General features: G+C 36.5%; 1 protein-coding gene across 1 annotated transcript in view; it reads left to right on the forward strand.

Moving 5' to 3' along the window:
- The window catches only part of AXDND1 (axonemal dynein light chain domain containing 1), a 75,983-nt gene that overhangs the window by 11,219 nt on the left and 40,266 nt on the right, over positions 1–24,498 (forward strand). Inside the window, exons 8-16 of the mRNA XM_004014094.6 lie at positions 398–500; positions 1,728–1,849; positions 5,834–5,974; positions 6,636–6,740; positions 13,761–13,881; positions 18,409–18,510; positions 19,352–19,515; positions 20,909–20,984; positions 23,059–23,293. Of these exons, the coding sequence (XP_004014143.2) occupies positions 398–500; positions 1,728–1,849; positions 5,834–5,974; positions 6,636–6,740; positions 13,761–13,881; positions 18,409–18,510; positions 19,352–19,515; positions 20,909–20,984; positions 23,059–23,293 (1,169 nt within the window). The remainder of the gene's footprint in view (positions 1–397; positions 501–1,727; positions 1,850–5,833; positions 5,975–6,635; positions 6,741–13,760; positions 13,882–18,408; positions 18,511–19,351; positions 19,516–20,908; positions 20,985–23,058; positions 23,294–24,498) is intronic.

Consider the following 24,498-nt stretch of genomic DNA (forward strand, 5'->3'; position numbering starts at 1 on the left):
TTTGATTGTGAAGTATCTGGTATTAACACCTTGTTAGCCAATATTAACAACTTGTAGCCAATATTAACAGCATGATGTTTATCACTCCACGTTTTTCTGTGTTATAGTCTTACACAGTAGGTATATAAAATTTTTTTTGAGGGAGGAAAACAGAACATTATTTTCTTTTATGAAAAAGAGGATCATACTATTTGTATTTTTTTTGGTTTTTGTTTTGTTTTTGTATTTTGTTTTACTGTATTAATGATATCCCACAAGATTAGTACGTACAGGTATAATGCTTTAAAATGCCATTAATGTTCCATAGTATGTACATTTTCTTTATACATATTATGTTCCTTTTGAGCATGACGTTTTATAACATTAATTATATAAATCTGCTGTCTAAATCTTTTAGGAAACCTAATAAGAGAATAGAAGTGGTCCAACTGAATGATGTGATGGACACTATGCTAGAGAGGGCTGGTGTGGAAAATCAGGAATATACAGGGCCAACCAAGGTAAGTGCAAACATCAGTGAAAACTGTTAAGAGCACTTGCTCTGGAAGTAAAATGCCTGGATTGGAATCCTGACCCTGCCATTTATTAGCTGGTGACCTTGGGCAGGTCATTTAATGTATTTGTGCCTTGATTTCCTCATCTGTAAATTACAGATAATACTATTTACCTCATAAAGTTGTTGTGGAGATTAAATGACATAATGAATGTAAAGTGCTTAGGACAATGCTTGACATGTGGTAAACACTGTATAATTTTTTATTATTGTTATTGTATTTAACCAAATATAAGGCACCATTGATTATAAAACCCTTGTATTTCATGTACCATTAAAAAACACTGCCAATTAAACCATGGTTTCTTACCACTTGTACTTTTTATTTTGCACCTAATGAAAGGGCTTTTTCAGTCTTATATAGATATAGATTTTTTTTTCTTTATGGGGCTATTTCTCTTTTATTTTGTAGTTTTATTTCTATAGAATTTGAAATTTATAGACAAGTTCAGTATAAGGCACTGCTATGTAATCTTTACCCAGATTCGTTAATTGTTTGCATTGTGCCCTGTTGGCTTTATCATTCTCTTTCTCTCTGTATACATCCTCCATGTGTATGGGTATTTTCCTGAACCATTTTAGAGTAAGCTGGCAACTTCATGCATCTTTATCACCAAACATTTTAGGGTATGTTTCCTATGAATAAGGACATTCTCTTATATATCTATAATATAGTTTTCAAAATCAGGAAATTTAATGTTGATATGAAAATATTATCTACTACAGTTCATATTCAAGTTTCAAATTTTATTAACTGTACCTGTAATGGCTTTTATAGCTATTTCCCCCTCTATTTCAGGATCCCAGGTCACACAGTACTTTTAGTTGTCATGTTCCTGAAACTGTTCTTTGGTTTTCTTAGCTTTGATATCTACAGAATGTTCCTCAATTTTGGTTTGTCTGATGTGTAATTATTCAATTCAGGCTATGTATTTTTGGCTGGTATAACATAGTAGTAATATTGTGACTTTCTCAGTGCATCGTATAAAGAGGTACATGATTAGATTTATTGATGTATCATTTTTATATATGTTTATAAAGAAAAATGTAAGTGAGCAAATTAATCTAGGTATTTCAAAAACTTACACTAAAACTTCCCAGTGCTTACCCCCTAGGATGTCTTTTACTGGCAAGACTATAATAAATACTGATTGTCTTCCTTATCTTTTGCCAGATGCACAAACTGCTTCATATACTGAAGAAGGAACAGACCATTTATAACACAGTATTTCATGAACTGATTCGACAAGTCAGTGTGGACTGTGCAGATAGAGGAGAACTACTCTCCAAAATCAGGTTCGAGCTGTTACTGGAGTATGCCAGTTTCCTCCTGAATTTTGTATTGGAATTATATTTATATCTGTTTTTCAGAAAATCACAAAAATATATGTCTCTATTCTGTTGATAATAAGGGACCCAAGTGTATTTCTATTCTATTTTATATAGTAAAAGTATATTATCTGAGAACTTCCTTAAGTTGATTTCTGTTGGGATGTTTGACACCCTCTTCTTTTATGATGGGGAGTGAAATGCTATGTGAAAAGGTAGAAAAAGATAGATTCTGAAGACAGACCAGTCTGGTTTTAAAGCATCATCTAGGTGTATGACTTTGGTAAAAATCTATGCCTTAGTTTTCTTATCTCTAAATGAAGATAATAGCTATGTGAAAATTTTCAGTCTTTTTGTTCACTTGTAAATGATATTTACTGAGTGTCTACTATGGTTCAGGCCTTAAGATGCTTCACAGAATTGTGGTGAGGTTTAAATGAGAGCACGGAAGTAAGTAGGTGCTCAGTACAAATGATTATGATAGATTATGATTATAAATACTATTAGGACTATAATTCTTCTCCTTATGGCTATGGTACTTTCCAAAAGCTGAAAGGAATAGTAGAATACTGGGTTCTGATTACGTATCTGCAGCTTCCTTGCCCTGGAACCATAGGCACATGATCAGATCTCTCTGATTATCTGCGTCTCCTGAATGGGAATTAACAGTATACATGTGCCCTATTTGTCCGCTGTCTGATTTGTGGAAACAGAGTGTGCCTATGTGACACTACTCATTAACTAGAAGCAAAGCCATTAGCAGGAGACTGATCAGGATTAGAATGCTAAGGAGTAAGCTGTTGGAACACCACCAAGAGCTGCAGAATGCCAAATCAGAATGAGGATGGGGACAAATGAAGGCTGAGTTGTCACTCCAAGAACAAAGTCAGGAAGGACAGATGAGGAATCAGTTGGAGAGGAACTAGATGACGGTATCCAAAGTTTCTTTAGTGAGAAATTGATGTGAGTGGAACTCTTCCAGCTGATTTTAGGAGTTAGCTTTTACAGGCCAAAATAGGGTGGGCCCCTGTTCCAGGAAGTCTAGACAGAAAGAGACAGGGAAATCAAAGCCAGAATTCTTTAACAAAAATGGAGTCAGACGCTAGGGAGACAAAAATACTAACTTCAAAATGCCAGCAATAGGATCAGAACAGGGCTTGAAATGGGTTTCCCTGGTGGCTCAGAGGGTAAAGAATCCTGCAGTGTGGGAGACTTGCGTTTAGTCCCTGGATTGGGACAATCCCCTGGAGAAGGGAATGGCAACCTGCTCCAGTACTCTTGCCGGGAGAATCCCCATGGACAGAGGAGCCTGGTGGGCAACAGTCCATGGGGTTGCAAAGAGTTGGACACGCTGAGCAACTAAACACAGCACACAGGGCTTCAAAGCTAAGAATTTAGAATAGGGTAGAGTTGGACTTAAGAATACACAGTAGGTGGGGATAAACCATGAGGTTTCAGGATGATTGCTGGGAACATTCATGATGTATTTGTGGAATAGTGAAACACTTTGTCGGTTCAGCATAATCTAATGTCCACTATTTTGTTGTGGTAGGAGTTTATTTTGAAGAACTAGGCCTCACCTTCAATGAGGAAGACATCTGTTGTCCTCAGGCTGGTATCTTACAGAGTCCTCCCTGTTTCACAAGATTTTGGGAGGATCCAATAGATATCCCCAGCAAATGGTAACACCTCGCATGCCCCAGAAATACTCTCCATCAGCCCCTAGCTGTTTGCTTGTCCGTCTGTTTATCACTAGTTTTCTGCTTTATGTCTTTCTGATCAGCTTGTGTGTGTGTCTTTTCATGCAACTGTCTCTCAGGCTTGTTGCTGTAGAAGGAGGGTTTCATATGAAACAGAGGTTCATAATAGCTGTTTTTTATAAGGGGAGAATAACTGACAGACTGGTTATAAGCTGAGTAAGACTCACAGAAATAGGGCTACCACAGTAATTATTTTTGGTTGACATTATGTTTGTATGCAGGCACCTGACTTTTTTTCTGGTTGTTATTTTTTCCAGTATTTTATGGGAATTTTCAAATATACACATAAAAATGGAAAGAATTTTACTGTGAGCCTACATACATCTAGATTCTCCATTAATATACTTTTCTTGCTTTATCGCTTATCTATCTAGCCATCCTGATATTTATCCACCAATTTTGTGTACTTAAAAGGCAGACATCAGTGTATTTCCCTTAGATACTTCAGCATGTATGTCACGAATCAGTTCATTAGTTATTTGCCGTTTTGTTTCTTCTGAGTCTCATTCATGATGGTGTAATTGTGAGTGTTTTCCAATCTTTGCTTGTGTGACTAATAATTTGGCTAATCTTAACCATGAAATCCTTAGGGTATAAATGATGGATGCTTCCTGAAGAGATGATTTGCATTTTTTCTCTCCTGGAATCCTGGCTTCCTCCTATACCCAGGTTGCCTGCTTTGAAGAAAGCCCAAGGCTTGGTCTCTGGGACCCAACGCTAGCACTTTTACTGGGCCACCTCTAATCTTGCGTTTTCCTGGTGAATAATTTTTACTGGTTACCACTTCCCACCCCATTGTTAGCTTACTGTATTTAGTTTGTTGCTCTTGTGTTGTTGTTTTTGTTTTTTTCCATTTCTAGAGGCTTGTGTTTCTTTCTGCGAGTGAGGTAATACTTCAGAAAGTATGCTTTATCATGGATATAATTGTGTGTGTGTTGGAGGATAATTACTGTACAGTATGGTGATGGCCTCTGCCGTACATCAGCGTGAATCATCAGTAGGCACGCGTGTAACCCCTCCCTCCTGAACCCTCCTCCCCCTCCCTCCTCACCCCATCCCTCCAGGTTGTCTCAGAGCACGGCTTTGGGTTCCCTGTGTCATACATCAAACTCTCACTGGCTGTCTATTTTACACATGGAAATGTGTATGTTTCAGTGCTATTCTCTCAAATCATCCCATCCGCTCCTCCTCCGACTGTGTCCAAAAGTCTGTTCTTTATGTCTGCGTCTCCTTTTCTGCCCTGCACATAGGATTGTTGGTACTGCCTTTCAGATTCCATATGTATACGTTAATATATGATATTTGTCTTTCCCTTTCTAACTTACTCCATTCTGTACAATAGGCTCTAGGTTCATCCTGTAGTTGTGTTTTAATGGAAAAGCCCTTCAGAGTGTGTTGTTCCTGTATCACCATAAGGGAAAACCCTAAAGAAAGCGTTTTAAAAATTGATGCTTCCCAATGAATGAGCTGCACACTGAGCTGATTAACTCCCTGTCACTTTAAGTGTGTAAGCAAGGGCTGGATAATTCTTTTTGTCAGTGGGTGAGAGATTCAACCAAATGATTATTCCAACACAAAGATATTATAATCCTGGGGTCTCAGTTTTTAGAATATAATACCTAGATCACTTTTAAAATAAATGAAGACTTCTCAGTTATGGTATTCATAGTTTATCATCTAGAATCATTTCCAAATATTTTGTTTGATGTTGTTCAGAAGCAAGAGAAATTACTGTACTTAGGGACTTACAGTTGGCGTCCTACATTTTGGTCAATTTGAGAAAAGTGGTTTTATTCATGAATTTAATTTATAAAAATCCCACTCTATTCAAGATACTGTCAGATGTTGTAAATGAATAAATATGTAAGATATAGTTTTTATCATCATAGAGTTTCTAAATTAGAAGAAGAAATAGAAGAAGTCGTTGTTTTGTTCTACATCTCAGACATTATGTTCCAAATAACTATGACTCTGTTTAAAATTCTCCATAGTTCATTCACTCGGCATTCAGAATTTATTCATGAGATGGCAAGAATTCACAGCCTAGGTCTTTCTCTAGCTTGTTCTTCGCGCATAGCTTTTATGAGTGTCTGTTCACTATTTCTTTCCTTAAAATTACTTTTCTCTCTCACATACCTTCTGGCTCCTGTTCCTTTCTGCCTGATGTCTTGTCTTCCTTTTTCTCATGCAGAGAGCGGTATGTACAAATGCTTGACCAAATTGCCCGGCAGATGATCGACTTCTACAAAGACATGGTAACTCAGCGAATGATGGACCAGCGCATTTTAGAAGAACTGTACAATTTTAAGAATGTGATTGAGGAACTGACCAGGTAAAAACTGTGCTTATCAAAGCTTTGTCTCTAAAGAGAGTAAAAGATACTCAGGGAAAGTAGAGATTAAAAGGCTCTCTTACTCTGATTTCATGTTTTGCAAGAGAACAGAAAGACCTAGATAGAGATGCAGAGACATGGGTTACATAGGTTAACACAAAACTAGGGCTCTGTGTATATTTGATAGTTGTTCTTCCTTTCAAAATAGAGGTGCTTATCTTAATCTGGTTTACAGAGCAGTGCCATGATTATGGATGTTAAGGTTCAAATCCCGAAGAGAATAAGCAGTATGTGTCATAGCTATCACATTTTGTGATCGGCTAGATGTTAGTGGGAGGAATGAAGACAATAGAATAGACATGCCAGAGGGTAGGATAGAGCAGCCTTAAGGCCTTGGCTGCCAGCATCTGCCCTCACTCCATTCTAGAGAGCTCTCCAGATCTTTCTGCCTCTTCTAGCCAGTCTGACTCCATTGCTAAACCTGGTTAGAGTTCACTTGAATGAATACTAGATTTCTTGCCTTGGTTTATGGGGCAGAAAAACTGGGAAGAGATATATGCATGATAACTGAGAAGATTCCTGAGTATAAATCTGATTTCCTAGGCAGAAACTTTTTCAAAATCTTCAGTTATGGCTATAAAATTGGCTTGCTCAATTTCAGGGAACTGTGTCTGGTTCGGGCACATGATATAAAATTAACAAAGGAAGCAGAGAAGGCCCACAGAGATTTGGCACAAGCTCTTTTAGACGCTGAAAAGAATGCCAGGTGAGTTACCAAATGTTAGCCATTATGTCATATTTGCTTCACACCTTCTTTCAAGAAATAAAATTTTTTAGAAGAATTTGAAAATTTTTAAAATTATAGCGGTTCTGGAAGGAGTTAATATACATAAAGCTCATTGTATATATTAACTCTTCCACACACTGTTGTAATACACATCTTGTGTCTCCTTGTATGAAAGTTTTCCAGGGGTGTAAAACCTAGAAGTGGAATTACTGAGTCATGGCATATTCTAACCTTGTCTTGCTAGATGTTACCAAATACTCCCCAAAGTAGTTATACCAGTGTATCCTCTAATCAGTGTATGAGATTTCCCTTTTGCTCATATCTTCTATAGTCTTATAAATATGAAAATGTATCTGGTTTTTGTTTGCATTTTCCAAGTTAGTAGTTAGTAATGTGAGTCTAGTTCTCTTTTAGATGTTAATGACTCTACTGAGGTCCTAATGTTATTATTCTATTTCAGGGACTTAGCCGACTTTTTCTATAAAGGGCCAGATGGTGAGATATGGTTTCTAATACAACTCTGCCTTTGTCAATGTGTGCCATTGTAGTGCAGAAGCAGCCAAGGACAATACCAGAACATCAGTGTTCTGAAAAAATTTTATTTACTGACACTGAAATCTGAATTTATAACATTTCCATTTACTACAGAATATTATTCTCCTATTGTTTTTTCACCACTAAAAACTATTAAAAAGTAAATCAAATACATAAAAAATTTTAAAGTAAAGTTCTTAACTCATAGGGTATACTAAAACAAGCGATGGGCCAGGTCTGACCCACTGGCTGTAGTTTTCTAACTTCTCTTCTATTTCATTTTCTGTTAGAGTTCTGATTACTAGGAAGCTCTTGGGTATGTATCAAAAGATAAATCTCATTGCATTTTAATTTCATATTTAGTTGATTTAAGATATTATATTATTATAGAAGTAGTACATGTGCCTTTTATGAAAATTAATAAATACAATCAAAAATAAATTTTAAAAAAATCACAGTTTCACTCCCTATAGATTACTACTGTAAATACCTTAGTGTATATTCTTATGGGTATTTTTTCTGTGTATATGTGCATACGTGCATTGTTTAAACCAAAGTTGTATTGTACATACTGTTAGCCTGTTTTTTCAGTCAATAATCCATACTTGTTTCAGCAAATTTTTACCTGATATATTACCCAATTCTTTTTTTTTTTTTTTTTAACTTTATTTATTCGGCTGCACTGTGTGGCATGTGGGATCTTAGTTCCCTGAGCAGGGGTTGAACCTGGGACTCCTGCATTTAAAGCATGGTCTTAACCCCTGGACCACCAGAGAAGTCCTCACCCAATTCCTATTTGAATGTTCTTAATTATTCCCCAAATGAATTTTACATTGGGTTGTCCAAACCAGTACCCAATCTAGTACCACACATTGTATCTTATTCTGTGTGCCTTTTAATCCAGCATTATCTTTTGCTTTTTTTTTAACATGTTAAAGAGTGACCATATTTTCTAAATGTCAAGAAAAACACAAATTTATATAAAATATAAATTCAAAAATAACTTTCTGACTTGTATTCTGTTTTGTCGCTTGCTAGAATGAGGGGTACCTTGATCATTTTTTGTCCACTGAATGTACTACTGTTTTCTGTAGCTAAGTCATCCTTGTTATCGTAGTAAATAACTACCTTATACTCTGTCTTTTATCCTCTGATCTCTGATATTACCTCTCCATCCTCTTTCTGAGCTGATGACCTTGCTTTCTAAAATACAGAAGCAAATTGAAGACAGAGCTCAGTTCTCTCATCTCCCCACCCCGCTACGTCTGTGCTCATACATTTGCTCTTTCCTTCTCTCACTGTGGATAAACTGTCTCCTTTCTAAGGTCAGTCTCTCCATTTGTGTCCTATTACATCCACTCTTCAAGTACTCTTGATATTTGCAGCAAATATTCCCTCTTTCTCCTGTATCATTAATATTTCCCTCTACTTGATCAGTCACACCAGTAAACAAATATGCTGTAATTGCGCTTATCTTAAAAACAATAATAACAAAAGAGAACCCCCCTTCCCCAGACCCCAAAACCATACACAAAAACTTCCAAGTCTCTGAGGACGACAAATCCCCTTCTAGCTGTGGCTCCATTTCTCTGTTCCCCTTACAACAGACTTCCTCAAAAGGTTGTCATTCTCCTTTTTCTCTACTCTGTCCTCCTGTTATCACTTGAACCCACTCCAGTCAGGCTTTCAACCGCACCATTCCACCAAATTGCACTTGTCAGAGTCACCATTGACTTCCATATTATTATATCCAAAGGCCCATTCTCAGTTCTCATTTAGCTTGACTTACAGCAGCATTTGTCATAACTGACCAGTTGCTTTTACTTAAAACAATGTCTTTTAGTATATTATGCTGTCCTAGTTTTGCTGCTACTTTACTCTTGCCTCCTTATTGATATCCCTTACAGGTTCCTTTCATCTCGCCAATTTCTATTTATTTATTTGAAGTATAGTTGATTTACAGTGTTGTGTTAGTTTCTGGTGCAGAGCAAAGTGATTCAGTTTTGTGTGTGTGTGTGTGTGTGTGTGTGTGTGTGTGTGTGTGTGTGTATCAGTTCAGTTCAGTTCAGTTCAGTCGCTCAGCCATGTCCAACTCTTTGCAACCTCATGAACTACAGCACACCAGGCCTCCCTGTCCATCACCAACTCCCAGAGCCTACCCAAACTCATGTCCAGTGAGTCAGTGATGCCATCCAACAATCTCATCCTCTGTCATCCCCTTCTCCTCCTTCCCTCAATCTTTCCCAGCATCAGGGTCTTTTCAAATGAGTCAGTTCTTAGCATCAGGTGGCCAAAGTATTAGAGTTTCAGCTTTAACATCAGTCCTTCTGATGAACACCCAGGACTGATCTCCTTTTGGATGGACTGGTTGCATCTCCTTGCAGTCCAAGGGACTCTCAAGAATCTTCTCCAACACCACAGTTCAAAAACATCAATTCTTCGGTGTTCAGCTTTCTTTATAGTCCAACTCTCACATCCATACATGACTATTGGAAAACCATAGCCTTGACTAGATGGACCTTTGCTGGCAAAGTAATGTCTCTGCTTTTTAATATGCTGTCTAGGTTGGTCATAACTTTCCTTCCAAGGAGTAAGCGTCTTTTAATTTCATGGCTGCAGTCACCATCTGCAGTGATTTGGAGCCCCCCAAAATAAAGTCACCCACTGTTTCCTCATCTGTTTGCCATGAAGTGATGGGACCGGATGCCATGATCTTCGTTTTCTGAATGTTGAGCTTTAAGCCAACTTTTTCACTCTCCTCTTTCACTTTCATCAAGAGGCTCTTTAGTTCTTCACTTTCTGCATAAGGGTGGTGTCATCTGCATATCTGAGGTTATTGATATTTCTCCCAGCAATCTTGATTCCAGCTTGTGCTTCTTCCAGCCCAGCATTTTTCATGATGTACTCTGCATATAAGTTAAATAAGCAGGGTGATAATATATAGCATTGACGTACTCCTTTTCCTATTTGGAACCAGTCTGTTGTTCCATGTCCAGTTCTAACTGTTGCTTCCTGACCTGCATACAGGTTTCTCAAGAGCAGGTCAGGTGGTCTGGTACTCCCATCTCTTTCAGAATTTTCCACAGTTGATTGTGATCCACACAGTCAAAGGCTTTGGTACAGTCAGTAAAGCAGAAATAGATGTTTTTTTGGGAACTCTCTTGCTTTTTCAATGATGTAGTGGATGTTGGCAATTTGATCCCTGGTTCCTCTGCCTTTTCTAAAACCAGCTTGAACATCTGGAAGTTAACGGTTCATGTATTGCTGAAGCCTGGCTTGGAGAATTTTGAGCATCACTTTACTAGCATGTGAGATGAGTGCAATTGTGTGGTAGTTTGAGCATTCTTTGCCATTTTCTTTCTTTGGGATTGGAATGGAAACTGACCTTTTCCAGCCTTGTGGCCACTGCTGAGTTTTCCAAATTTGCTGACATATTGAGTGCAGCACTTTGACAACATCATCTTTTAGGATTTGAAATAGCTCAACTGGGATTCTATTGCCTCCACTAGCTTTGTGTGTATATATGTATATATATATAAGCTGGAGATAGAATATATATATAAATATACTTTTTCATATCCCTTTCCATTATGGTTTATTATAGGATATTGAACATAGTTCCCTGTATAATACAGTAGGATCCTGTTTATCTGTTTTATATATAGGATTTTGTATCTGCTTATCCCAAAGTCCCAATTTGTCCTTCTCCGTTCCCTTTTCCCTTTGGTTAACCATAAGTTTGTTTTCTCTGCCTGCATCTCACCAGTTTCTAAGTGTTGGCATGCTCATTCTTGGATCTTTCTTCTTTCTATACTCATTTCCTAGGTGAATCTATTCAGTTTTGTGGCTTTAATGCCATCATCTATATAGTCTCAATTCACAAATTTCTATCTCCAGCTTCAACCATGTCCACGAATTTGTATCTCTAGCTTCAGTCTTCTCTTTGAATCCCAGACATGTATTCAACAGCCTTAACGTTTTGGCTTAGATGCTTAACATTTCCAAACTGAATTCCTGTTCTTCCCCTCAAATCTGCTCTTCCCACATGCTCTTCCCCTTTCAGTTAATGGCAACTCCCTCCTTCTAGTTTCTCCAGCAAAAAGTCCTGGCATTAGCCTTGATCCCTTTTTTCTCTCAAATCTCACATGTCTCCATTAGCAAATTCTGTCAGCTCTCCCTTCGTTATATATACAGAATCGTCACTGCTTTAACTACTACCATCTGCATCTCTTGCCTGGGGTATTACAATAAACTTCTAAATGGCCTTTTTACTTCCGCCTTTACACTTTGTGAGTCTGTTCTCCACACACCAGCCAGTGTGATCTCTTAACACTTGACTCAAATGATGTCATTTCTCTGTTCAAAATTTTTTAAAAATCACAGGACTTATCCTACCAGAATTCCTCTGACTTCTGCTTTATTCTAAGTCTGCTTGTCTTTGAGCTGTTCTTTAAACACACTAGGGTGGCCTGCTTCAGGCCCTGGAGTCCTTCTCCCCCAGGCAGCTGTATGGTTTCCTCCCTCCTTCTTTTGGACCTTTGCTCAAATGTCTTATCAATACAGTCTTTCCTGACCCCTCTATTTAAAATTGTAATACACTTCATATTCTTAATCCCCTTTATCTTACTTATTTTTATCCACAGCACTATCACTACTTAATACAGTATGTTTTACTTTAATTTATTCATTAGCTCTTCTAAATAAACTTTATAAGGGCAAAGTTTATTTTTAGTTTTTGTTTAATTTTGAATATTACTTGGGATATAGCAGGCACTGAACAGATATTTGTTGAATGAATTAAAAAAATAAACTAGACCTTCTTTTGTGCTAATGTCCATTATAAGAATAAAACATCTTCTAAAATCAAAGAGAAGGGGAAGAAAAGAGAGGAAAAAGGTCTCACTTTCTTTAAACATTGGTGGTTCTGAAGTAGGATGGTTTGTGTTTTGCGTGTGATTAGAAATTACAGGTAATATTTTTATTATGATTATTTTGTTGAAAATTTGGAAAACAGATACACATAAATAAGAAAATAAAGAGCATTCACAATTCTTTTAGAGTTAACTACTATTACTATTTCAATATGTTTTTCTTTTTTCTATATATATTTTTAAAAATCATATAAAGCTGAATATAGACCATTATCATTTGGGTATTCTTGTTTTATGTTTTACACAAAAATTTTTCCTATGCAGTACACTATTAAGAACATGATCTTTAATTAGCAACAGAGTATTTTCATCAGAGAGCTACATTATGTATTTTATTTGGCCAGTCCCTTGTTTTTGGACATTAAGGTTATTTCTGCATTTTTTCTTTGGCTGTTATAAACAAGGGTCATTAAGTTTAGTGCGTAGCTAGTGCATTAATTTTAGTGTGTAGCTGTTAAGGTTATAGCTTGTTGAATTTTTACATGTATATTCATCTGCATGACATCTATGGTGATTAATTTTTTTGCAGTTTGAACAAGTTGAAGTCTCCAAATAGAAGGAGGCTTTAGGAACTGATTTTGGTGGTTAATGGCTTTCAATGAAATCAGAAGAATTTTATGTCACTAGCTTTTTATTGTTTCAGAAAAGTTAATGTCCTTGTTGTTGTTTAGTTGCTAAGTCATGTGCAACTCTTTTGAGGCCCCATGAACGGTAACCCACCAAGCTTCTCTGTCCATGGAATTTTTCTGAGCAAGAATACTAGAGTGGGTTGTCGTTTTCTTCTCCAGGGGATCTTCCCCATCTAGGGATAGAATCTGCGTCTCCTACATTGGCAGGCAGATTCTTCACCACCTAGCCACCAGGGAAGCCCTAATATTCTTTAGGAGGAAGTGTTTCAAAAGGTTTGTAAAAAGCTGCCAATCACTTTATAACTTCTGTGTTTGTATTTAATCTTGGAAGGGCTTTTAATTCAGTTAGGAGGAAAAGATATATTTTGGTAAACATGAAGAAAAAAGATTTAAGATAAAGGTACTTAATTAATTAAACTTAAGCTTTTGATTGGTAGAGAATTTCTTTAAATCTTATGCTAATTATATATAATTTTAAAATATAGTTCACAATTATTGGGCTTTGTGCCTTTGTATCTTCTTAGTAAAGAATCCTAAATTCAATGAGAAAAAAAGCTAAAAACAGTTATATTACTACTACATGTATTTAGAAGTTTTTATTAAATGTCTTGTTATACCACTAGAATACCATGGTGTGAAAATTCTAGAGAATAAAGAAGAATATGATGAAAAGTGTTTAGAGCAGGGAACAATATATTAAACTTTTTCCTTAAGACCTCTATAAGGTTTATACATGAAATGTGACTATTTTTTCTTCTATTTTCCTGTATGTTAATGTTACTAATATATCCAGCAGTTATGCCATAATTACCTTATGATGAGTTTTAAAGGAACAGCCTGCTTTAGAACAAAGTTATTTTTTTGAGATATGTATTTATGTATCTGTTTTTTAATTTTTCTTTTAGAATTGTAGAAGAATATCATGACTTATATACATTACAAAGAGAAAGGATGGAGAGTGATATTAAACAGTTAATGGCAGAAAGAGATATCTGGAGCTCAGCTACATATGAATTATCCGTAAAGGTTGTTTCATCTGAAATCAACTTCTTTTTTGGCTAGATAAAGTTTCATTTTATAATTTTCAATAATCTAGACAAAAATTTTGTTTTATTTTAAAATTTTTGTTGAAGTATGCTTGATTTATAATGTTGTATTTAATTTCTGCTGTACAGCACAGTGACTCAGTTATACATATATAGACATTCTTGTTTCATCTTCTTATCTGTTATGGTTTATCACAGGATATTGAATAGAGCTCCCTATGCTATACAGTATAGGACATTATTGTTTATCTGGCCTATATATAATAGTTTACATTTGCTAATTCCAAACTCCCAGTCCTTCCCAGCCTGACTCTCTTTCTTCCTTGGCAACCACAAATCTTTTCTCTATACCTCTGAGTCTATTTTTGTCTTGTAGATATGTTTGTTTGTGTTTAATTCCACATGTAAGTGATATCATGTTACTTGTCTTTGCTTCTGACTTCACTTAGCACTATAATCTCTGAAAGGGAAAGTGAAAGTCGCTCAGTTGTAATTCTCTAGGCCAGAATACTGGAGTGGGTAGCTATTCCCTTCTCCAGGGGATCTTCCCAACCCAGGGATCGAACCCAGGTCTCCTGCATTGCAAGCTGATTCTTTACCAGTTGAGCCACTAGGGAAACCTAAGAATACTGGAGTGTGTAGCCTATCTCTTCGCCAGCGGATTGTCCCAACCCAGGAATCAAACTGGGGTCGCCTGCATTGCAGGTGGATTCTTTACCAGCTGAGCTACCAGGGAAGCCCTTGATAATCTCTAGGTCCATCCATGTTGCCGCAGATGGCATTATTTCATTCTTTTTAATGATTAGGTAATATTTTATTATGTATATTATATATATGTATGTATATGTGTGTATATATATATACATACCACATCTTCATAAAAATTTTTGTTAATTTTTATTTATTTTTAAAAAATTAGTTTGTATTGGAATATAGTTAATTTGCAATGTTGTGTTAGTTCTCCTGTACAGCAAAGTGAATCAGTTATATGTATATTTATATCCACTCTTTTTAAAATCCTATTCCAATATAGGTCATTACAAGTTATCTGTCTTATATATATTAGTGTGTATATGTCAGTCTCAGTGTCCCAATTTATCCCTTCCATCCCCTCTTTCCTCCTTGGTAACCATATTTGTTTTCTACATCTGTGACTCTATTTCTATTTGTAGATTGGTTCTTTTGTACAATTTTTTAAAAAAATTCCACATATGAACATCATATGATACTTGTCTTTGTTTGACTTGCTTCACTTGGTATGACAATTTCTAGGTCCATTAATGTTGCTGCAAATGGCATTTCATTCTTTTTAATGGCTGAGTAATATCTCAGTGTGTGTATGTGTGTTTGTGTGTGTGTGTATGTGTGTTTGTGTGTGTATGTGTGTGTTTGTGTATGTGTGTTTGTGTGTGTATGTGTTTGTGTGTGTATGTGTGTTTGTGTGTGTATGTGTGTTTGTGTGTGTATGTGTGTGTGTATGTGTTTGTATGTGTGTGTTTGTGTGTGTGTGTATGTGTGTGTGTACCACATCTTCTTTATCCATTCGTCTATCATTGGACATTTAGGTTGTTTTCATGTAGACAAAATCTTTAGAAATGAAGATATATATTTAATTAATGAATAATGCAACTATTCTAAGCCTTGAAAAGGAAAAGTATTTTTTTCTCTTGTTTCTTCTCTACTGGGTACCTGTCTATTGCCCAATTAAGGGCTCTTTTTTTCACCAGAACCTATGAGTATGAGCAGGTATTCTATTTCTATTGTTTGTGAATGTGTTAAAACTTTCAACTTTAATTAGATATTAATAAATTAGGGAAAGTGGTTCTTTTTTTAAATGATTTAACTGTATTATGATCACTGGATAAGTCACTTTGGTTCTATTATTTAATACTTTGGTACCCAAGATGACAACTGAATTGAAATATAGCAGCCTGTTGACAATGACAAGATGCTTTAGGAAAGTATTATAGCAACGTCCCACAATACAGTATTCATTGTTTCCTGGTTGATTGCCTAATGTCACATCTGGAAATTACAATATTAACAGAAAATTATGACCCTAAACACATTGAAAATGTTGTCCTACTTTCCTCTGGAATAGTCAGATCTCATCTCTGACGTGAAAGTTCTATTCTGATGCAGAACTTTAAAAGAGACATTGATATGTCCAGAGAAACAATTGTGACAGTAAATATATGATATAAGAAACAAACCTGTAAAAGAAACAGACTCACAGTTAGAATAAACTAGTGGTTACCAGTGAGGAGAGCGAAAGGGGGAGGGCCAAGGTAGGGGAAGGGAATTGAAGTATGAACTACTATAGATAGAAAAATAAGCCACAGTTCAGTTCAGTCGCTCAGTCATATCCGACTCTTTGCTACCCCATGAATCACAGCACGCCAGGCCTCCCTGTCCATCACCAGCTCCCGGAGTTCACTCAAACTCACATCCATCGAGTCGGTGATGCCATCCAGTCATCTCATCCTCTTTCATCCCCTTCTTCTCCTGCCCCCAATCCCTCCCAGCATCAAGTCTTTTCCAATGAGTCAACTCTTCGCTTGAGGTGGCCAAAGTACTGGAGTTTCAGCTTCAGCATCATTCCTTCCAAAGAACACCCACTACTGATCTCCTTTAGAATGGACTGGTTGGAACCACAAGGATATATCATATAGCACAAAGAATATTGTCAATATTTTATAATAACTACAAATGGAATATAACCTTTAAAAATTGTCAGTCACTATGTTGTACACCTGAAACATGTAATATTATACATCAGTTCGGTTCAGTTCAGTAGCTCAGTTGTGTCCGACTCTTTGTGATCCCATGGACTGCACCATTCCAGGCTCCCTGTCCATCACCAACTCCCGGAGTTCACTCGAACTTGTGTCCATTGAGTCGGTGATGGCATCCAACCATCTCATCCTCTGTCATCCCCTTCTCCTCCTGCCTTCAGTCTTTCCCAGGATCAGGGTCTCAATTATACTTTAATTTAAAAGAAAAAAGAAACAAATCTGGGAACTAGTATGTTCAGTGGGAGAAAAAAAACAAGGGAGTTACCTCATCTAGAAGTATTTAAACAGCAGAGAACTTGACCACTGGTAAGAGATTCCTATAGAAGAATACCTTGAACTAGTGGGGTTTTGTATTAGATCATCATGCTTGCTCCTTGGAAGAATAGGTATGACAAACCTAGACAGTGTATTAAAAAGCAGAGACATCAGTTTGCCAACAAAGGTCCGGCAAGTCAAAGCAATGGTTTTTCCAGTAGTCATGTATGAATGTGAGAGTTGGACCATAAAGAAGGCTGAGGGCCGAAGAATTCATGCTTTCGAACTGTGGTGCTGGAGAAGACTCTTGGAGGGTCCCTTGGACTGCAAGGATATCAAACCAGTCAATCCTAAAGGAAATCAACCCTTAATGTTCATAGAAGGACTGATGCTGAAACTGAAGCTCTGATACTTTGGCCACCTGATGTGAAAAACTGACTATTTAAAAAGACCCTGATGCTGGGAAAAACTGAGGGCAAAAGGAAAGCAGGGGGTGACAGAGGATGAGATGGTTGGATAGCATCACTGACTCAATGGACATGAGTTTGAGCAAACTCAGAAAGATAGTGATGGACAGAGAAGCCTGGTGTGCTGCAGTTCATGGGGTTGCAGAGTCGGACACAAGTGAGTCTGACTGAGCAAGAACAATAGGAAATAACAGCTATAATGTCAACTCCCTAAAAATAAGGACTATGTCTCTTGTTTACCACTATATACACAGTATCTTGAATAGTCAGTTATTCATTGAATGACTATAATTGATTTAGTATATCAGTGGTTCTCAAATGTGACCCCCTTGGAGGTCCATAAGACTCTTCATGAGGTCAAAAGGAGTTTCATTGTAACACTGTTGATATTTGCCTTTTCTCATTCTCATGTGAATGTACAGTGGATATTTCTTGCAGCTACATGGTTTGGGATATTACAAACAGATTGAATTCAAAAACAAATGAAAATACAGCCCTATTCTATTAAGGAAACGCTAAAGAGATTTGTAAAATGTGAAATTGTATGTTCTTTTCAAGTTTCTGTTTTAGAAAACATAGTTATTTTTAAGAAAAAACTTGAAAATACAATGGGTTTATTAATGTTTATGTGAATTAACAAATGTATATTTTAAATAATTTCAGTTAATTTCCAAAGCAATAAATAGCAGTATATATAATCCATGTAAATAAAAGCTCTTTGGTGTTCTCAGTAATTTTTAAAAATGTAAAGGAGTTTTGAGATAAAATTGTTTGAGAGCCTCTGCTGTATACCATGTTCAGTTTGGTTCCAGTTCAGTAGTTTAAGAAAACATGGATTTGTGATTCAAATTAGTTCATGATTTAAAAAAGAAGTTGTCATCGAATTAATGATTCAGTGAAAAATTGATATGTGAAACTGGTTTGGGTTTAATAAATTACAATGGTTAGTTAATGTTTTAGGTTCCTAATTTTAGTACTTTCTAAAAATAGGTAATTGAAAGAAATAAAGTCCTGTTGGCTAAAAGACTTTACCTCAATGAAAAAGGCTGGAATAATTATACTAAGCATTTCATCGTACTGCTATCATCTAAGGTAAAGCTCGATTCACTTGAGTCATGGAAAAAGAGACTTCACCTATTGAGGGTTGAAACTGCAAGAAGCCTTTGTTAGTTTATAAGACTAAATTTTAAATATAGTTTATATTTGTGCTTTATTGGGGGCAGAATGAAAAACCTAAGGAAAAGTGAATAAAGGCTGTTCTTTTTATTTGTCTTCTGATTCGAGCAATTTGAGTAATTTATCTAAGTTAACACTGCAGATGTTACTTACAGAGTTATAGTGCTTAAACAAAAATGGTCATTGAAATAATTGGATTATTGATGTATTCTATGCAATTTGACAGGCAAGTTCAGTGAGCGCATTTGGTTGCAAAGAAAGGAATTGGCATTTAGTATGTTTCTAGAGTTAAATCATTTACACTAGTCATTTCATTTAATTCTTACAACAATCCTGTGAGATATATATTAGGGTCTTTATTTTTTGGAAAAGAAAAATTAATCTGAAATTAAATAATATCCCCCAAGCCAATAAATGACTAGGATTTACATTTGGTTCTGTTTAACTTTGAAATTCCTATTCTTTCGAATGTACTGCCCAGCCTGCCAAGTCCTGTGAGGAAACTGGGCTCATATTGCAACGGAAAAAAAATCTTGATTCTAATTTTTTTTTTTTTACTGTGGAAAAATTCACCACCAAAGGGACTATATAATCGCGTCACTGATATTTTGAAAGAGGAATATCTGTTCAATTTTTTGATCCATTTTCTATGAATGTCTCTAGTATTAACAGTATTAATAATGGCCTGGTGCATGCTAGTAAGTATTTGTTACATGGATAAATGAGTAAGTGGTTCAATTCTGTGCATTTTATCTAGGACACTTCAGACCTTGCACTATTGCAGAAGTTGACACAGAAATGGAGAAATTTAGTGAATAAATTTCAACAGGAAGTGGAGCAAAATGAAGAGGCTACAAGGGAGAGATTGCAAAGTATTAAGGATGGCCTTGTCAAATGGCAGCAGTTCTTCAGAAATAATACGTGGGTCTTCCAAGAATCTTGTTTTTCTGATTATATGACATCATGTTTGATAACTCAGTCTAGATCTTTCTCTCGTTATATCTCATTTCTCTTTTACCTTGTAATTACTCTGACATTGATTTTGGTGAGGTAACCAGCTGGTCCTACAAGGGCACAATCCTTCTAGGAGCTTGAATGGTCTTATATCATATTGATCATACTGATCCCTGTACCAAACTGCTGCTGCTTCCATTGAAATCCAACTCTTTTTCTTTTCTTTACTCTCTTTTTAAAATCAACTTAATGTCTGTTGGCACACTTCATATGTGGATTCATCTGCAAATTCTGTAGCATAGTGCATGTGCAGAGAAGTGGAATCAATGACTGGCAGTTATTAGGAGGTTGGTTTTGATTGGATATCATACTTTGTAACAGAACTTTGATAATGGAAGAAGCTGCCTATAAAGTAGTTAGGTGGAGGCTGGTTGACTAAATCATAGCCAAGGTTAGTGGGAATCAAGGAAATGGCAACCCACTCCAGTATTCTGGCCTGGAACATCCCATGGACGGAGGAGCCTGGCGGGCTACAGTCCACGGGGTCACGAAGGGTTGGACACAACTGAGTGACTTCACTTTTTCACTTTTCATACTTTAAATGCAGGCTGGGCTCAATGTTTTCTAAAGTTTTTTTTTTTTTTTTTTAACTTTAAGATGCTTTGTCTGTTGAGGAAACACATTTAGGTACTATTTCCATGTCGAACTGAGAAGAATAGTTTCAATTTTTCATATCGTCTAAGAGGTGTTCCAGTTAGTAGATTGGGAAGTGGCAGCAGAAGCTGGTGTATATCCAAGCCGGTTGCTGCTGCCACTGGGCACCTTCTGCTTGTTGACTCTCAGCTGGGAGAGGAGCACAGGTGGCAATGGCTTTCTTCTCCTTTCTCCTCAGGAAGGACTTTATCAAGAGCTTTCTTCTTGTGAGGCTTCAAAAGATACTAAAGGAAACACTTTTTAATTTTTTAACCAGAAGTTGGGGCTCCTGACCTAAATGTTGAGTCTTAATTATTCTTTAGGTTTCCTTTCTCTTTATATATTGCTTTGGCCACTGTGTTCAGCAGGAATTATTCCTATGATGACCTAATTTTGGATGCTGAGGACCCAGAGGCTACCCTTTTAATATTGCCATGGCTTCTGACCCTGTAACTTGCTTCCTCAGGTCTGATTATGTTCTGAATTTATATTGTATTTGTCAATTTTAAAATGAATGCCTGTGAGGGAGAGGCTGAACCTGGAAGGCATTTGGGAAAATCATTAGGGAGAAGTAGATTATTAATTGTTATATTATGTGTGGATTCATGATTTTCTTTGTTTATACCTTGCCCTGAGACCACACTCTCGCTCTTTTTCCTTCTTTCAGTGAAAAAGACATTTTATCCTCCCATAAACAAAAGACACTTGAATCAGTCGTTCCAGACTTCAAGCGGTGGCTAATGGTAAGACTTTCTAGTAAACAACTTGGTAATCAAAATGCTGTTTGCAAACTTGTTACTTCTTACCTACAACTGAATCATATCTCATCCTTTAAAAATGCCATGTTAGGTTTTATGAATGACAAGGAAAACATTAAAACTACAGAGGCTTTAAAAAATACTCTTAAATATTCTGTTCTCAGTTCTGTTTTTTAGATTTTGGGGTCAAATAAAGTTAGGTTGTCAGTAAAAAGATTAGGAAAAGATACTTGGGTGGCAATTAAGATAGTTCTGATTCTCTCATCTAATTGTCAGACATAAACAACATCTGTGCCTCTCATGTACCTGGCTTTTGTCTTAAGGACACATTGGACTTTAAAAATTAGTAACATCTTTTTAAAACCTGTGGTAAAAGATACATAACATAAACTTACCATTTACATCATTTTTATGTACAGGTCAGTAGCCTTAAGTACATTCCTTTTGTTGTACAACCATCATCTCCATCCATGTCCAGAACTTTTTCATCTTCCTGAACTGAAATTCTTCCTATTAAACAGTAACTTCCCATTTCCTCCTCCCTCCAGCCCCTGGCAACCGCCATTCTACTTTGTCTTTATAAATTGACTACTCTAGGCACCTCATATAAATGAAATCATGTAGAATTAATCCTTTTGTGACTGACTTATTCTCTTCAGCATAATTCCCACAAGGTTTATCCAACATTGCAGCATTTATCAGAACTTGCTGCTTTCTTAAGGTTGAATTGTATATATAGAGCGCACTTTGTTTATTAATAATGTCTTTTTAAAGTAATCTTTTCAAACTTTGAAAATAGGCTTCATTTTGCTAGTCAAACTGCTATCCTCTTACAGTAGTCTGGTAAGGGAAAATACAATATTCAGTCCAGTTCAGTCGCTTAGTTGTGTCCGACTCTTTGCGATCCCATGAATCACAGCACGCTAGGCCTCCCTGTCCATCACCAACTCCTGGAGTCCACCCAAACCCATGTCCATTGAGTCGGTGATGCCATCCAACCATGTTATCCTCTGTCATCCCCTTCTCCTCCTGCCCTCAATCTTTCCCAGCATCAGGGTCTTTTCAAATGAGTCAGCTGTTTGCATCAGGTGGCCAAAGAATTCCTTCAAATGTTAACATCAAACTCATGACCTAATGAAATCTCATCCAATCCCAAGAAACCATTTTCTTTTCTTTTGGAATGATTTGAGCAGAATTGAAAATGTTTGTTGTCATACATACAATATAGTTAGTTTAGTGACTTATTTTTTTTAATGTTCATCTCTTTGACATTGCATAGATAAAACTGAAAAAATCATGCTTCTTTTTTTTAGTAGGAATAGTAGTAATTTTCATTCATTAACTTGTCAGGCTGAAGGTGCTTTCCATATGTTATTATACTTTTTCTTCATGGTATCCACCTGATGCAGGTTCTGTAATCCCCCATCTTCCAGATGTGGAAATTGAAGATTAGAGATGTTAAGTAACTTGCCTTAGTTACCTATAAATGGTAAATGGCCGAGTCCGTCTCTCAATTGCTCTGCTACAATGCTTTCCAATACTGGTTGCTAATAAGTGTGGATGATTTGTTTACATTATCTGAGTCTTGAAATAATGGCAAGCTTTATATATAAATTGTAACTTATTTTTTCCACAAATACTTAATTGATATGTCAGGTATATCACTTGTACTTTGGGTTAAACAAACGAAAACTTATACATTCTAGGAACTTTCCCAGTATAGTGGGGATCATATAAAGAGAAATATTACATCCTTATCAAAGCAAATAGTGATTATACATGCTCAGCTCTCTGAGGCTTAATTGCCTCTCACTAATATTTTTACCTACATAGGACTGAATATAATTATTTCTTCTTGGTAAACTATGGGTTATCTTGTAGAATATCAAAATTAATTTAAATTCATTTTAATTTTAAAAATAGAATGTATGTCATATGAGGAAATGATATGATGAATAAGATATATAACTCCCAAATATTTGGGAGTCACCTGAGTAGACTTTGATGAAATCATTAGTGAATAATGTACTAATTTCCTCGTCCCCTTTTCACTCTCCAGATGTTGATTGAAGACAGAGACAAATTTTCTGGGGATCTTCTAGTGTCAAAATATGATTCTCTCAAGATTATTAAACGGTTACAGGAAAACTGGACAGATATTGGGCTTGGGATATTTGGTCGCCATAAAAGTATGGAGGGAAATATACCACCAGAGCAGAAGCTCATGGAGGAAATTTTGAAAAATATAGCAAGACTCTACAAAGAATTTGAAATAAGAATAAATGGGGATAATGGTAAGGAAAAAACCAATGGTAATGATAATTAGATGGCTTGACAGTATAAAGCATTTTAATACTAATTATTAGTTTCAATACAATTAATGTTGAAAATCAAAATAATACATTTAGTTTTAAAAATCAAGCAAAATAAAGCATTGAGTATCACTTTATTGAGATATAATTCATTACAACGCATCTATTTAAATATACCATTTGATGAGTTTAATGTGGCTCAGACGGTAAAGCATCTGCCTGCAATGCAGGAGACCCACGTTTGCTCCCTGGATCGGAAAGATCCCCTGGAGAAGGAAATGGCAACCAACTCCAGTACTGGCCTGGAAAATCCTGTGGACAGAGGAGCCTGGTAGGCTACAGTCCATGGGGTTGCAAAGAGTTGGACAGGACTGAGCGACTGACTTCACTTTCACTTTCAGTGTATTCATAGACATGTGCAATGAGGTTGTAAGTCATTTATTAACAAGTCATTTTGAAAACTCCTAAAAGATTAAAGTTTACTGATGAAGGCAGTGAAAATATTTTCATCAAGGACAAGAAAAAGTTGTTTTTTGAAAAATTATTTCTCTTTATATATCTCTGAAATGGGAGTATTTTCATTTCTTATTTTGCAAATGAGTTTAGACAAAGGTAATCCCAAGGACAGAGGAGCCTGGTTGGCTACAGTCCATGGGGTTACAAGAGTCAGACAGGACTCAGGGAGTAAACCACCACCAGCACCATTTGTTTGGAGAGGGTATCTTGCCGTGATGTCACAGTGAATCAATCAAAGATTAGGATCTAGACTTGGTCCTTATCCAGACCAAAACTCAGAATAGGCAATGGCAACCCACTCCAGTACTCTTGCCTGGAAAATCCCATGGACTGAGGAGCCTGGTAGGCTGCAATCTATGGGGTCGCTAAGAGTCGGATAGGACTGAGCGACTTCACTTTCACTTTTCACTTTCATGCACTGGAGAAGGACATGGCAACCCACTCCAGTGTTCTTGCCTGGAGAATCCCAGGGACGGTGGAGCCTGGTGGGCTGCCGTCTACAGGGTCGCACAGAGTCGAACACGACTGAAGCGACTTAGCAGCAGCAGCAGCAGACCAAAACTCTATGTAAACCTGAACAGTGACCTGAAAAATTATCTGTTCTTGTTTCTGTTTTAACTATCCTGTAATCATGAAGAAGCTGTTTTTCATCATTGTCTTCTTAACAGGAT

Source organism: Ovis aries, chromosome 12, assembly GCF_016772045.2.
Source record: "Ovis aries strain OAR_USU_Benz2616 breed Rambouillet chromosome 12, ARS-UI_Ramb_v3.0, whole genome shotgun sequence".
In the NCBI taxonomy this organism is placed as follows: Eukaryota; Metazoa; Chordata; class Mammalia; order Artiodactyla; family Bovidae; genus Ovis; species Ovis aries.